This window comes from Poromitra crassiceps, assembly GCF_964638095.1.
Source record: "Poromitra crassiceps genome assembly, chromosome: 4".
Taxonomy (NCBI): domain Eukaryota; kingdom Metazoa; phylum Chordata; class Actinopteri; order Beryciformes; family Melamphaidae; genus Poromitra; species Poromitra crassiceps.
In genome coordinates, this window is record NC_139626.1 from 26,474,207 (window position 1) to 26,491,577 (window position 17,371).

The 17,371-nt window shown below is 42.9% G+C and overlaps 1 protein-coding gene across 1 annotated transcript in view; it reads left to right on the plus strand.

Moving 5' to 3' along the window:
• Positions 1 to 17,371, plus strand: part of LOC310775710 (WD repeat-containing protein 18-like) — a gene marked incomplete at its 5' end in the record, with an annotated part of 60,491 nt that overhangs the window by 17,658 nt on the left and 25,462 nt on the right. Inside the window, one exon of the mRNA XM_083635854.1 lies at positions 13,379 to 13,496. Coding sequence (XP_083491980.1) covers positions 13,379 to 13,496 — 118 coding nt within the window. The remainder of the gene's footprint in view (positions 1 to 13,378; positions 13,497 to 17,371) is intronic.

The following is a 17,371-nucleotide window of genomic DNA, read 5'->3' on the forward strand; positions in this document are numbered from 1 at the left end:
CCTATCGATTCTCAATGATGTAGTTTTATATTGCAATAACACACAAAGGTAAATCTAAGACAAAAAACGACAAATGTATTAATGCTGAACTTCAAATTCAACTTGTTCTTGAGATAAGATGGATTTATAGACTGGGGGTGATCTGTAGACTTTGAGAAGGATTTATAGATTTTGGGGGAATACATTAACCAGTTCTTAAGTGCAAGAGGTGGTGGCACCGTGGCAGTACAGTACACAAATGACATGAATATTTGGACACTTATTCAGCCGGTATCTTGCATGTTGTGTTCAGGTGCACTGTAAAAAAAAATAATAATAATAATTTTACAATACGAAGAAGAATCGATTCTTGGGAGTTTGGAATCGATCCAGGAATCGTGGCATTAAGAATCGTGATCCTTTCAGAATCGATTTTTTGGAGCACCCCTAATTTTTAGGCTGAATGGTGATACACGATATCTTGGTATTTTCTATGACGTGGCATAAATGTTTTTTTATTTTCTTTATTTTTATATATATTTTATTTTCTAATTTTCAGAACAGTATACAAACAAGGCAAACGAACACACTCAGACATAGGGAAAAACAAACAAACAAAGGCCTAAATGTTTGTAAGTCAAAGCCACATGTGAGACGTCACAAGCACTTTTAGTAAAACAAGACTGTGATCAGATCTGATTTTAAGTCAATCAAGAAGATAAGCTCCTCCTATGCTTCGGTTTGTGCACACTTCCTTCTTATAGGTGTGTATTTTGTTTTGTGTTTAGTTTTTTAGTTTTCTCTGGGTCGTACATGAATGCAGCTGGCCACCTTTCCTTCATTTTGCAGATCTTTATACAACATTTTGAAAGTTTGGAAAATACTTGATTTTTGATGTCATGTTTGAGTACAATGTAAGAAGATAATCAGAATCAGAATCAGAATCACTTTTATTGCCACAGTATGCAAGTTACATACGAGGAATTTGTCTTAGTGTCTGTATGCAGCGTAGCGGTCACATCAATATACAGAGATAAGAAGTAGGAAGATCTGGGGGGTATGGTGGTGCAGTGGTAAGCGCTGTCGCCTCACAGCTCGAAGGCCCTTGGTTCGATTCCCACCTGGGACGCTGTGAACGCTGAAGGAATGCGTGCCCCGGGTGGGGTCGTCAAAAGGGCCTTTCTGTGTGGAGTTTGCATGTTCTCCCCGTGCCTCCCGGAGGTTTCCTTCATATAGGAACCGCTTCACCAAAACATGCAATATCCTGGTTGCTGATGTGGTGCCTCCTCTGGTCGTGAAGGGCGCCTGTTCGGAGGGGGGGGACTCGTTGGAATAGCGTGATCCTCCACGTGCTATGTCCTACCGGTGAAGCTTCCCCTGTCAGGTGAAAAGAAGCGGCTGGCTAACTGCCCATGTCTCAGAGGAAGCATGTACCGGTAGCCAGTTTTCGGCTCTACCCCAGATCGGCAGAGGGTGGAGCAGCAACCAGGATAAATATAAATTAGCACTAATGGGGGATAAAAATGGGATAAAAAATCGGGGGGAAAAAATATGTGAGGAAGATAACTAAAGACAATCACAAAGTTGCAAGTGCAATCAAATCGAGAAAATATATACAATATGTACATGAGTGGTGAAGTGTTCTGTGGATGATAAATATGAATTTACGTTGAATTTACATGAGATTTACAGACTGAGTTAAATAGGCAGTGGATTTACATGCATTTACAGTCAGAGTTAAATAAGAGTTTACATTGAATGTACATGAAATTTACAGGCTAAGTTAAATAGGCATTACATGTGCAGGGAATTTACATGAATTTACAGTCCCAGTTAAACAGGCATTATACATCATGTATAGCGTGATATGTCCTGCATAACATGTATGCACCCTGCTTCAAATAAAAATGTAAATAGAAAAAAAACTAGAGTGTGATGAAAATAAAATGCAAAGACAGGCTTTCCTTCCCTGATTATTAGTGCCCAGGGTAGTGTGAAGGGTAGGGTGAAAAATATTAAAAGTTGATAAATCAATTTAGGCAAAATTAAGACCCTTAAAAACTATTAAAAAGCCTTAAGACCATTTCAAACTTCAAGACTTTTTAAATTTGTTGCTTTATAAATGCTTTATATATGCTTTAAAATAGTGTTGTAAAAGTGCCTGTTGCACAGTAGGTTGACTGTGAACCATTTACTGCTCTGTGTGTGTGTGTGTGTGTGTGTGTGTGTGTGTGTGTGTGTGTGTGTGTGTGTGTGTGTGTGTGTGTGTGTGTGTGTGTGTGTGTGTGTGTGTGTGTGCAGTGTTTCCCACACCACAAATAGATTTTGACTGCCATATATTACTGTAGTTGACTGTGAACTCCTGCTTTAGGGCTTATTTAATAGGGGTGGGAATCACCAGATGCCCACAATACGATACTAAAACGATACTTGAGTCATGATACGATAGTATTGCGATATTACGATATGCTAGTATTGCGATATATTGAATATTGCGATATTTTGATATATTGTCAGTGTCACTCCTAACTCCTTTTCCTACCTTTTCCTTGACCTCACCGGAAGTAAAACATGCAGTGTTTTTTTGTTTTGTTTTGTTTTTGCCCCACACGTAGGCTACTCAATACTCAATAATACGCCACTGCAGGCGCAGACTGCACCATCGAGCGCTTCGGGCAGATGCCCGGTGGCCTGGCATGGCATGGCCTGCAAAAAATATCTATATATATATATATCAATACTTGGCGTCCAAATATCGATACAATATCGTCAGGCAAAATATCGCGATACTATGGTGTATCCATTTTTTCCCCCACCTCTATTATTTAAGTATTGTCTGGGCTGAACATCATTCCAATCAAAGTCCCCCTTTATTTTATTTTACTTTTGTTTATGCCTACAAAGCAAATGTTACTTTGTACTCGAGTTCTCCCCTGAAAGTGATGTTGGTTTAAATGGGCCATTGTATTTAAGCAAACAGTATTCTACCATATATGACCTGTATGCAGAATATATACAGGTATGTAGGGAGACAGTTGTTCATCATTGTAAAGCCACAGCACAGTAAAGAGGATATTAATACCATGTGTGTAGTTCTTCATAGATCTAGTCTCTTCATTTTGCTCTCAAAGTGCACCAGATTGTACAAAATTGTCTTACAGCCTCCCCTGGACTTCCCTAGAGGGTCCAAGGTCCACCCACCATGATGTCTCCAAATGCTGTGGGAAACACTGCTGTGTGAGTGAGTGAGTGAGTGAGTGAGTGAGCATGACAGTTACTGTTCCCTCCCGGCCTATCTGAATTATGTTGTATTGATACAGTGCTCCATAGAAGTTATGGCAAGCTAACACTGTTTAGTTAAAGGTGTTAATTAAAGGTGTGTCGCTGATGTAACCGGTTACAACTCGAAGTGGCGCTGAGGTCTTAAAATATCTTGGAAGGGTCTTGAAAAGTATTGAATTTAACTTCAGGATTGCTGCATATTTTACACAGATTTTTGATCAATAATCATCAGGAATGTGGATATAATGACTCAGTGGGTAAAGCCATAGAACAGCTGGAACAGTCTAAGTTCAGAAAATGGCATCACTTTACTGTAACACAGCCTTTAAAACCAGTAAAAGACAACACTTGTGACATATCACAATATTCCAATCTCAAAACTCTAAGACAATATCTAGTCTCATATCACAATATCAAGAACCGTGTGCCTCTAAGAAACATCCAAATCTGAGCCAAATGGAAAAGCATGATACTCTGCTATTTTTCAGGAAAGATTCGTCAGTCTATTGGCAAAAGTGAAGATGTAAGGTTATGTTCATGCTGAGAATAGCTCGGGGTGAGGTGACTACAACTCTCCACGCTCTCCCTGCTGCCAAGGCACCTCATGTTTGCGCTGCGTGGACAGCTGCTCCGACAGACCTTGACCCCCACAGACTCACGCCTTCCCACGTCCAGATGTTTTCACAGGGGGGGTTACCAGAGGCTTACGCACATAACGTAACGGGACGACATACTGCATGACAGGCAAATCACTCGAGCACACACACACCCTGCCACTAGTCAGGAGATACTGAGTCACTCACGCAGGCAAGTGTGAGGACAGCTAGTTTAGAGTGGGACCTATCCAGTAATCCAGTCTGTTCCTCCTCCTCCACACAGCCCATGGCCATGAGTGGACGACTCACTGTTTCACAATCATGTGACCTCAGACGGTGACAGTTGCAGCCAGTGAATCACCTTTTCAGGACAATGTTTCTATTGTAACGTTGCTAAATTGCAACTGGGCTTGAAAGCTGAAGGAAGTCGGTTGCAAAATCCCTCCGAAAGACAGAATCTTTACAGCGAAGATGTATTACCTCTCTTATGTTACAGTAGGTTTATGTGGTCTCACCTTAGAAACGCAATCAACACTTTACATTTTCTGTTGGAACCAATTAAGTTCTGTCTTGTTTTTTCCTTTCCTAACCCCTAACTCCTAACTCCTAACCCTTAACACTGAAGTCAAATATTTCTGTATATTGAAGTGGCCTGTCTAACCCTTCTGTCCAATTATCATTCAGAGACACACGCTGTGTTGCAGTACATTAGATCAGATGATACATTCAGAGACAGACACACTCTGCCCCTTTCTGAATATGGGTTCAATATCTGTTCTTGTATTCTTGTGTCCCTGTGAAACGTCATCAGTCGCAGCACAAGTACTGTTCCAATACAAAGTTCACGTTTCGCCAAGAATGCTGAAAATTCCCATCCGGGAAGTTTAAGTGTTCTTGTGAACTTTGTATTGGAACAGTACTTGTGCTGCGACTGATGATGTTTCACATGGACACAAGAACACAAGAACCCATATTGAGAAAGGGCCTCTGTGTTGCAGTATTAGATCAGATGATACGTTCAGAGACACACTGTGTTGCAGTACATTCGATCAGATGATAGCTATTTATGGGTTGGCATTGAATAAACTGCTTGTTTTAGACCACACTTTCAGCAGCACTCAGAGTACGCCCTGGGTTTGAACTCTCTGTAATGACTCGGAAGCTGAAGCAAGCAGAATATTTCCCGTCTGCCTCAGCCCAGGTGAAGGGGTAATGACCCAAGTTTACTACGCTGTTATTCACACACTGACCGGCTATTTATTGAAGCCATTTTCCAAGGGGAATTGAACAAATTATTCTTAGTTTTCCAGGCAAGGAGCCAGAGTCACTGAAATACAGAGACCACGAGGTATTTTGTTTTCCATAATGAGAGATGCTGCCTGTGCGTGTGGGAAACGCCTGTATCTGACAAAGAAAACCCACAAATCTGTGTATAATACCAGGCATACCAATGAAGGTTTCTGGTTGAGTCAGCATCATGTTTTGTTGGTTCGAATGGATTCTATTATTTTTTTATTCGCATGGAGATCGAGCATGTCGTCCCTCCAGGGATTTTTCTACCCATTCTCTCCATAATTGTACTTGGTAAATTCCTGCTGTTCTGGCCGTTGCTCGACCCCCTCTGCCCATCTAAGGAGAGTTGTAGACTAGCACATGCTTCCTCCGATACATCATGTGCAGTCGCCAGCTGCTTCTTTTCACCTGACAGTGAGGAGTTTCAGCAGCAGGACATAGCGCGTTGGAGGATCACACTATTCCCCTCCCCAGTTCCCCTCCCCTTGAACAAGCCAAACCAACCAGAGCAGGCACTAGTGCAGTGACCAGGACTCATACCTCAAAGTTACATCACAATTTGCTGGAAGAAAACATGTTATAGATAGATAGATAGATAGATAGATAGATAGATAGATAGATAGATAGATAGATAGATAGATAGATAGATAGATAGATAGATAACAGCAAGCAGTGTGTTGCTCTTAGAATGATCAGATTTGTGTGTAATGCCTTCCATAATGACTAATACTTGTTTAATTAAACTTCAACTTGATATATTAATCAGACTAGGAGACAGAGAAGTTGCATGGCGCACAGACAGACAGACAGCAGCCATGGTTGTTGTTGTTGCTCCTCCTCAGTCATCCTTCTGTTCTCTGCCTGGGGCTTCTCTGGCATGCTGTGAATGTGGAGCCCAAGGCAGTCTGGGGTTTATAAGGTTAACCATCTGGAATGGTGCATTATTTAATGTTGCATATGCCGACACAAGCTGGCTGTTACGTTTGTCACAGTTCCCACCAGCAAGGTGTTCTCATTCACTCACTCATGTCTATTTTGCTGCTTGTGTGCTTGTGGAGAGACTCGTCATCTCCTCCCCAAACAGCTCTTCACTCGAGGTGGCTCACAACACTTCATTCAAGGCGTAGCTCAGCTTGGAGATGCACTTGAAGCGGACGTATGGACATTCCAGTAATAGTTTGTAGACAGATTTACACAGTAGGTTCAGTGTCAGTTTCTGCATTATATATGTATATATATATATATATATATATATATATATATATATATATATATATATATATATATATATATATATATATATATATATATATATATTGCAGTGCTGTAAACGAACCATGTCAACAAGCTAAAACATGTTCATGTCCAAGAATCTCGCAGTCTGTAAATGTGCGTCCTCCTGACCATAACTAGGCCAGCCCACTCCCAACGGCGTCTGTCTGCCTTGGAGAGGCATATCTGCTTCACTCAGAGGAGAACAATACTCTGTATCACTTTACTGATCATGCATGTGACCAAACAACATTGTGTTTCACATTTGCAGCTGATAGGAGGTTTAATTGTATCTGAAGGAAGCCAGCAGGAAACTTGGCATGAGGCAGGAAATGCGGAGAAAACCCCCAAGCACATGGGGTTCAGGTGACCGTCACTTTCAAACATGACTGGCTCTCCTGAGTCCCGCCCTTTCCTGTTTTCATCCAATGACATGCTGCAAATAAAATGTCAACCTGTGGCTTAGAAACAACTAACAGCATTGTTGCAATGGGGTGTGGGACAATTGAAGGATGCCTTGCTTCTGCACACATGAATATAGCACCCACTCCTACTGTAACTAGCATAACTAGCGTAACTAGCGTAACTGTATCTGTGTGTGCTTGGGCACTGATATTGACTTTGATCCGATTTTGTTTTCAGTATGCAAACCTCTCCTCCTCTGTCACTGTCATGATTGGAAATGGCTTCGATTTTCCTCCATGCACATATTGGATTACTGCCACCGCCTCTCATCTTGCACGCCTTTTCTCACTCTTATCGGCACAGCATTTGCATTTTTGAAATATTATACGCCTGCATTTTCACTCGGAGCAAAAATACTGGGCTGTTGAAGCGGATCCGTTTCTCGAGGGCGTAAGAGGGACGAATATAACAGTGACCACTGAGACCATCAAAGGGAAAACATCACAGCGATGTTGTAGGAGCCTGTGTAATTACATGCAGTCATAAGTCACCCCGGGTTGACAACATGGCTCCTTGCTGCTTGCTGCTCCTGCGGGGACCAGAAGACTAGTTCTCTCCTCTCAAACTCTTCCAGGACAGAAGTTCCATCTAATGGCTTCATTGTGTGAGGTAAGGGAGGGGAGTGAGGTAAGGGAGGGGAGTGAGGTAAGGGAGGGGAGTGAGGCAAGGGAGGGGAGTGAGGTAAGGGAGGGGAGTGAGGTAAGGGAGGGGAGTGAGGCAAGGGAGGGGAGTGAGGTAAGGGAGGGGAGTGAGGTAAGGGAGGGGAGTGAGGTAAGGGAGGGGAGTGAGATGCAGCTTCTACCTCGAGGGACACATCAGGCTCAAATCCATACCGCGCACGCACGCAGTACCGCTCCATCACCACTGACAACTGCTTAATGAGATGCTAAATACCTCATGAAGAAAGGCAATGTGGTGAGGTTTGTTTAGTGCTGATGATGCTCTGTTTGGCCAAAGGTCTGCCCATGTCCTGGGCCTGGTGTCTAGGTGTGTCTTGATAATGAATAACATTCCTGTTAAACACCAGCCAGTTGCCCCCCTACCCCCAAATACATCTCCAGAGTGGCTTCCCAAGACTTCATAGAGAGAATCCAAGCTCCATCAGTGGATTACTTGCTTCCTCAACCACGACCACGACTCTTTCCTGTTATCATTCTCTAACACTTTAGGAGCATGTAAACAAATGAACTGACCCATGCTGTTTGGCTTACAACGGTGATGTTGAAACGCATGATGTTAAAGGTAACATGCTCCTGTAGGCATCATGTTAAAGGTAACATGCTCCTGTAGGCATCATGTTAAAGGTAACATGCTCCTGTAGGCATCATGTTAAATGTAACATGCTCCTGTAGATGTGAGTTATGTTGAAACACATCATGTTAAATGTAACATGCTCCTGTAGATGTGAGTTATGTTGAAACACATCATGTTAAATGTAACATGCTCCTGTAGATGTGAGTTATGTTGAAACACATCATGTTAAAGGTAACATGCTCCTGTAGATGTGAGTTATGTTGAAACACATCATGTTAAAGGTAACATGCTCCTGTAGATGTGTTATGTTGAAACACATCATGTTAAAGGTAACATGCTCCTGTAGATGTGAGTTATGTTGAAACACATCATGTTAAAGGTAACATGCTCCTGTAGATGTGAGTTATGTTGAAACACATCATGTTAAAGGTAACATGCTCCTGTAGATGTGAGTTATGTTGAAACACATCATGTTAAAGGTAACATGCTCCTGTAGATGTGTTATGTTGAAACACATCATGTTAAAGGTAACATGCTCCTGTAGATGTGAGTTATGTTGAAACACATCATGTTAAAGGTAACATGCTCCTGTAGATGTGTTATGTTGAAACACATCATGTTAAAGGTAACATGCTCCTGTAGATGTGTTATGTTGAAACACATCATGTTAAAGGTAACATGCTCCTGTAGATGTGTGTTATGTTGAAACACATCATGTTAAAGGTAACATGCTCCTGTAGATGTGTTATGTTGAAACACATCATGTTAAAGGTAACATGCTCCTGTAGATGTGTTATGTTGAAACACATCATGTTAAAGGTAACATGCTCCTGTAGATGTGAGTTATGTTGAAACACATCATGTTAAAGGTAACATGCTCCTGTAGATGTGTTATGTTGAAACACATCATGTTAAAGGTAACATGCTCCTGTAGATGTGTTATGTTGAAACACATCATGTTAAAGGTAACATGCTCCTGTAGATGTGAGTTATGTTGAAACACATCATGTTAAAGGTAACATGCTCCTGTAGATGTGTTATGTTGAAACACATCATGTTAAAGGTAACATGCTCCTGTAGATGTGAGTTATGTTGAAACACATCATGTTAAAGGTAACATGCTCCTGTAGATGTGTTATGTTGAAACACATCATGTTAAAGGTAACATGCTCCTGTAGATGTGTTATGTTGAAACACATCATGTTAAAGGTAACATGCTCCTGTAGATGTGAGTTATGTTGAAACACATCATGTTAAAGGTAACATGCTCCTGTAGATGTGTTATGTTGAAACACATCATGTTAAAGGTAACATGCTCCTGTAGATGTGTTATGTTGAAACACATCATGTTAAAGGTAACATGCTCCTGTAGATGTGAGTTATGTTGAAACACATCATGTTAAAGGTAACATGCTCCTGTAGATGTGTTATGTTGAAACACATCATGTTAAAGGTAACATGCTCCTGTAGATGTGAGTTATGTTGAAACACATCATGTTAAAGGTAACATGCTCCTGTAGATGTGTTATGTTGAAACACATCATGTTAAAGGTAACATGCTCCTGTAGATGTGAGTTATGTTGAAACACATCATGTTAAAGGTAACATGCTCCTGTAGATGTGTTATGTTGAAACACATCATGTTAAAGGTAACATGCTCCTGTAGATGTGAGTTATGTTGAAACACATCATGTTAAAGGTAACATGCTCCTGTAGATGTGTTATGTTGAAACACATCATGTTAAAGGTAACATGCTCCTGTAGATGTGAGTTATGTTGAAACACATCATGTTAAAGGTAACATGCTCCTGTAGATGTGTTATGTTGAAACACATCATGTTAAAGGTAACATGCTCCTGTAGATGTGAGTTATGTTGAAACACATCATGTTAAAGGTAACATGCTCCTGTAGATGTGTTATGTTGAAACACATCATGTTAAAGGTAACATGCTCCTGTAGATGTGAGTTATGTTGAAACACATCATGTTAAAGGTAACATGCTCCTGTAGATGTGAGTTATGTTGAAACACATCATGTTAAAGGTAACATGCTCCTGTAGATGTGTTATGTTGAAACACATCATGTTAAAGGTAACATGCTCCTGTAGATGTGAGTTATGTTGAAACACATCATGTTAAAGGTAACATGCTCCTGTAGATGTGAGTTATGTTGAAACACATCATGTTAAAGGTAACATGCTCCTGTAGATGTGTTATGTTGAAACACATCATGTTAAAGGTAACATGCTCCTGTAGATGTGTTATGTTGAAACACATCATGTTAAAGGTAACATGCTCCTGTAGATGTGAGTTATGTTGAAACACATCATGTTAAAGGTAACATGCTCCTGTAGATGTGTTATGTTGAAACACATCATGTTAAAGGTAACATGCTCCTGTAGATGTGTTATGTTGAAACACATCATGTTAAAGGTAACATGCTCCTGTAGATGTGAGTTATGTTGAAACACATCATGTTAAAGGTAACATGCTCCTGTAGATGTGTTATGTTGAAACACATCATGTTAAAGGTAACATGCTCCTGTAGATGTGAGTTATGTTGAAACACATCATGTTAAAGGTAACATGCTCCTGTAGATGTGTTATGTTGAAACACATCATGTTAAAGGTAACATGCTCCTGTAGATGTGAGTTATGTTGAAACACATCATGTTAAAGGTAACATGCTCCTGTAGATGTGTTATGTTGAAACACATCATGTTAAAGGTAACATGCTCCTGTAGATGTGAGTTATGTTGAAACACATCATGTTAAAGGTAACATGCTCCTGTAGATGTGTTATGTTGAAACACATCATGTTAAAGGTAACATGCTCCTGTAGATGTGAGTTATGTTGAAACACATCATGTTAAAGGTAACATGCTCCTGTAGATGTGTTATGTTGAAACACATCATGTTAAAGGTAACATGCTCCTGTAGATGTGAGTTATGTTGAAACACATCATGTTAAAGGTAACATGCTCCTGTAGATGTGTTATGTTGAAACACATCATGTTAAAGGTAACATGCTCCTGTAGATGTGAGTTATGTTGAAACACATCATGTTAAAGGTAACATGCTCCTGTAGATGTGAGTTATGTTGAAACACATCATGTTAAAGGTAACATGCTCCTGTAGATGTGAGTTATGTTGAAACACATCATGTTAAAGGTAACATGCTCCTGTAGATGTGAGTTATGTTGAAACACATCATGTTAAACGTAACATGCTCCTGTAGTAGGGCTGGGCGATATGACGATATATTTCGTCTGGACGATAGAAAATGTATTTCGTCTCATATGATGCTCTATCGTTTATATCGTGTTGCAAATCACACACTTTACGGCAATATTGTCCGTCATTTGGATGACGCTGACGCGTCCAGACTCTGTGTCAACAAGCCCCTTGCGTCCCTTTATAAGTGGCACAAATCAGCCGGTGAGTAGGCTAAAGAGCAGGGAGATGTTACCTCCACTCCATCCGCCTAGCCTACCCAGGCATTTGCGCTGTGTTAAGTCCACGTTTGATCCATATTTACGTGTGTCCTCCTAACGGGGCGGCTGTAGCTCAGGAGGTAGAGCGGGTCGTCCACTAATCGCTTTGGATAAAAGAGGTCGGTGGTTCAATTCCCGGCTCCTCCAGTCTGCATGTCGAAGTGTCCTTGGGCAAGACACTGAACCCCAAATTGCTCCCGTTGGTGTGCCAGCACCCTGCGTGGTAACCTGCCGCCATCGGTGTGTGAATGGGTGAATGTACCTACTGGCTGTAAAGCGCTTTGGATAAAAGCGCTATATAAATGCAGGCCATTTACCATTTACCATTTAACGTTAAACCTGGCAAAACATCTCCTCCCATCCTCTCATCATCCCAAGGAAATCCCTTGAGGGCCGACAACAAAACGTCTATCGTTAGCTTTAGCTTTTAGCGTCTAATCTTAAAGTTGTTCTTCTTCTACCATTTTATTCTTCTTCTACTGAACATGTAGGTATTTTGACGTTGACTAAAGAAATACTGCCGCCTAGTGGCCGCTTTTAGATATGATTCCAAATTAGAATCACATCAATAGCAAATGCTACATAAAACAAATACAACAGAGTGAACTGAACTGGTAACATGGAAATCCCGAAGTGGAGCATTTTTGTTCCTTTATAAAGGAACTGAGAGAACTGGACTGAACTATAGGCTAAATAACCTTTATTCTACACGTTTTGCTCTAATGTAATCTTTGAAAATCGAACTGGTGGTGTGGTTCAGTTTGTGTTTCATTCTACTGCCCTGCAACTAATTATTATTATTTGTGTTGGAAAGAATAGCCATGCTTATCTGTATTCTGAATGCATGTATCCTTTGTGAGGTTTGACAACATTTTAACTGGTTTAACTGCTACATAAATAAATGGCCATGTGGTCATTTTATATAAACTATAAATTGAATTTACAGAAAATATGCTATATCGTGATATATATCGGTATCGGGATATGAAATGACCTATATCGGGATATGAGATTTTGGTCATATCGCTCAGCCCTATCCTGTAGATGTGAGTTAAGGAGCTTTGGCCGCTGTGGGTCTCCTCTCAATCATTGCAGTAACTGGATTGTATTCCCTTCCAGTTCCTAAAACTAACCTCAGCAAAACTGTAACTGATATGGAATTTATTCTGGCTTTCCAGAGTCTCACAACAGCATGTCCACAAAGTGTTAGGACGTTCTTGGGCCTGCTGTTGTTTTCGTGCTAATCAGTGGCAGATGTGCTGCAGTTTGCCTACATGCTCTCCTATGTTCTCCAGCCGTGGCAGTTTGCCTACATGCTCTCCTATGTTCTCCAGCCGTGCACAAACGCTGAAGGACTTTTGTAGCTCTGGGTCTCGGTCCAACTGCAAGCCCCACGCCAGTTTGTTGTTCTTTGTGTGGCAGTGCAACTCAGTCAGCCCTCTCCGCTATGATGTCATTGCTTGCTGGTTGTGAAATACTTCAGGAAATGAGAACCTCATTGAACTCAGGCTGGGTCTTGTGCATTTCATCTGTGTCTCTTGTCTCTTGCCTGATCTTTAGTGGTTTTGTGTCATCTGCAGTTATATCTCCAGCGATTCTGCTCTGACAGACCTATGAGAAATAATAACTGTTTGACTATAGGAGCTAAAGGGGGTGTTTATATTAACCTTCAAGTTGCAGACGAACTGTGCTTGGGGTTATTGCCACTTATTGATATATTTATTGCTTTTTCTGTTTTGACAGAGGACAGCATCTCTGAGTCAACTTCCCATTGAGGACCTCCGAGACCCCCTGCCTCCCCAATGGAGATGCTACATGTCTCCACAAGGGCGGCGGTACTATGTCAACACAGCAAGCAACGGTAAGAGCAGAAGCAAATGTAATGTCATACATTTCAGGAGTAGAAGAGATTTCAAGTTCTACAAAAACAGCAGTTTAAAGCTGCAGCAGCTTGGTATGTTGGTGGCTCCAAATGGCAGCGAGGGGTAACTGCTCGAAAAACCTCAATGCCCAGAAATCATGTGATGTGACTGCTTAGGCTTAGGAGCATCTAATTTGGGGGGAAATGGGATGAAACTTTCGGGTCTCAATTAGAGGGATGGGACGCTCTTGACTATTTTGCATCCCCGATTCGCAATTTTGGCCGAGATGATTTATACCAAAGGGACAATAGGCAAAATATGTCATGCTTTCTCATGTTTTTTTTTGTCTCATAAAACATGCAATTTCCAGTTTTGGTTTGTCACTTCCATACGCTAAGAGGATTTTTCCACATACCCAACGGTACCACATGGGCTCTTATGGGGCAAAACCATCGACGGGCAAAACCAGGAAGTCTCATGGATAACTTCTTCATCCCAAAAGCACTTACTGTAACTCAGATTGAAAATATTTAGTCTTGAAATTGTTACATAGTATCACTAATTTAGCCTAATATGATACTTGAGCAGTTGAGCAGTTCCATCTGTCTGGGATACAGTGTCTCCCTATGGCAGCTCTGGTACCAGAAGGAGACAGAGTACACCAGGCGCCCAAGCACTGGTAGTCCTTCTTCACCATGCCTTGTGTCAACACAATTACCACTCTGTCTCTCCCCAAAGCTCGCGCGCGCACACACACACACACTCACACACACACACACACACACACACACACACACACACACACACCCGCACACACACACACACACACACACGCGTGCGCTGGCACTGAGACAGCTTAATGCCATCTTCTCTCCCGTAGACACAGCAACGCCTGCTTTTGCTCTCCCTAAGTGAACTCACAGTAAAGCTTGACTGATGACACCAATATCTTGTCTTGGCGTCGCCTTTCATTTCGTGGTGTGATGAAGGTTACAAAAAGGGCATGTTTCACTGACGCTGCGCTCCACAGTCACACTCAGAGGAGGCGTCGCAGCGCTCCACAGTCACACTCAGAGGAGGCCTCACCACGCTCCACAGTCACACTCAGAGGAGGCGTCGCAGCGCTCCACAGTCACACTCAGAGGAGGCCTCACCGCGCTCCACAGTCACACTCAGAGAAGGCCTCACCGCGCTCCACAGTCACACTCAGAGGAGGCCTCACCACGCTCCACAGTCACACTCAGAGGAGGCCTCACCGCGCTCCACAGTCACACTCAGAGAAGGCCTCGCCACGCTCCACAGTCACACTCAGAGGAGGCCTCACCACGCTCCACAGTCACACTCAGAGAAGGCCTCGCCACGCTCCACAGTCACACTCAGAGGAGGCCTCACCACGCTCCACAGTCACACTCAGAGGAGGCCTCACCACGCTCCACAGTCACACTCAGAGGAGGCCTCACCGCGCTCCACAGTCACACTCAGAGGAGGCCTCGCAGCGCTCCACAGTCACACTCAGAGAAGGCCTCGACATCGACAACCGTTTCAACCTGTACTCCTCACATTATTGTCGTCGCCTCAATCACCACCAGGACTTTTTAACAGTGGCATCAAAGCGGCTCACGTGGTTGCGTGTCTCGTGGTTGCGTGTCTCGTGGTTGCGTGTCTCGTGGTTGCGTGTCTCGTGGTTGCGTGTCTCGGATCGTGGTCGCAGCGGTCTGGTTGCGGCCGCAGAAGGAGATCTAAAATAAGCTGGGGAGCTCCAGCCAGGCACGAGCCCGGGGAAGTCGCTCCGCCTTTCCCCTCCGTCTCTTTTTAGATGGAATTAGATGGTTAACACGCTAATGTGAAAGGGTGGAAAGTAAACAAACCGAATGAGAGCAGCTCCGCCTTCTTGTCATGATTTTGGACTTAGATGCTGTAACAGTTAGCAGAGCCTCTTAGATGCTGTAACAGTTAGCAGAGCCTCCTACATGAGCTGTTTTCACACATACAGACAGGGAAATTACCTGTAAATCAAGACTGGCTATTTCCCGGAATTTCCCTTCACACCTGAAGGATCACATGTGGAAAAACAGCAGCGAAAGTACCTGTATTTGACGGGGGTCGGGGGGGGGGGGGGGCACTGCAGAGCGGGTGGGGAGTGACGTGTGCACTTGGATGGGGAATCGTCCTTATTTTGGGGGTCGGCAAAACTCCGATGGTGAAATAAGTTTGCTTGTCACACAATAAATCACACTCGTTTGACTTAAGAGGGCATGTATGTTGTATCCTTCACATTCGCTAACCAGTCTTTGAACTGAAATCTTTGAAGAAGTTGGGATCCCTGTCTGAGAGAAATAGCCTGGCTGGTTCGATGTTTATCCGTTCACCTGCGTCGTGTTGAAGCACTTTTTACAGACTGGCTTCGTTTGGTTCGTTTCCGCTTTCTGGTCATTTCCCGGTATAAAGTGCATGTGTGAAAATGGCTATGCTGTAACAGATAGCAGAGCCTCCTACATGCTGTAACAGTTAGCAGAGCCTCCTACATGCTGTAACAGTTAGCAGAGCCTCCTACATGCTGTAACAGTTAGCAGAGCCTCCTACATGCTGTAACAGTTAGCAGAGCCTCATACATGCTGTAACAGTTAGCAGAGCCTCATACATGCTGTAACAGTTAGCATAGTCTCCTACATGCTGTAACAGATAGCAGAGCCTCTTAGATGCTGTAACAGTTAGCAGGGCCTCCTACATGCTGTAACAGTTAGCAGAGCCTCTGTGATGCTGTAACAGTTAGCAGGGCCTCCTACATGCTGTAACAGTTAGCATAGCCTCGTACATGCTGTAACAGTTAGCAGAGCCTCCCACATGCTGTAACAGTTAGCAGACCCTCTTTGATGCTGTAACAGTTAGCAGAGCCTCCTACATGCTGTAACAGTTAGCAGAGCCTCTTAGATGCTGTAACAGTTAGCAGAGCCTCTTAGATGCTGTAACAGTTAGCAGAGCCTCCTACATGATGTAACAGTTAGCAGAGCCTCCTACATGCTGTAACAGTTAGCAGAACCTCCTACATGCTGTAACAGTTAGCAGAGCCTCTTAGATGCTGTAACAGTTAGCAGAGCCTCCTACATGCTGTAACAGTTAGCAGAGCCTCATACATGCTGTAACAGTTAGCAGAGCCTCATACATGCTGTAACAGTTAGCAGAGCCTCCTACATGCTGTAACAGTTAGCAGAGCCTCTTAGATGCTGTAACAGTTGGCAGAGGCTCCTACATGCTGTAACAGTTAGCAGAGCCTCTTAGATGCTGTAACAGTTAGCAGAGCCTCCTACATGCTGTAACAGATAGCAGAGCCTCTTAGATGCTGTAACAGTTAGCAGGGCCTCCTACATGCTGTAACAGTTAGCAGAGCCTCTTAGATGCTGTAACAGTTAGCAGAGCCTCCTACATGCTGTAACAGTTAGCAGAGCCTCTTAGATGCTGTAACAGTTAGCAGGGCCTCCTACATGCTGTAACAGTTAGCAGAGCCTCTTAGATGCTGTAACAGTTAGCAGAGCCTCCTACATGCTGTAACAGTTAGCAGAGCCTCCTACATGCTGTAACAGTTAGCAGAGCCTCCTACATGCTGTAACAGTTAGCAGAGCCTCCTACAGTACATGGTTTTGTACAGATCTGTTTGGTCTTGAATGTGACAGGTGTGGAAGCTTATCTTCAATAGTAATTTGGCTCTGCTATCCTGGAGTGACGGAGTCAGACGTGAGGAGAGCGATGCCGCACCACTCTTCTTCCCCCCAGTGTTACAGCAAAATCTGGGACGAACAAAATGTGTGACAGCATTTTGCTTCTTATGGGGAAAGAATCAATCATTTCACCAGCAAAGACGCTGTAACCTGCAAAG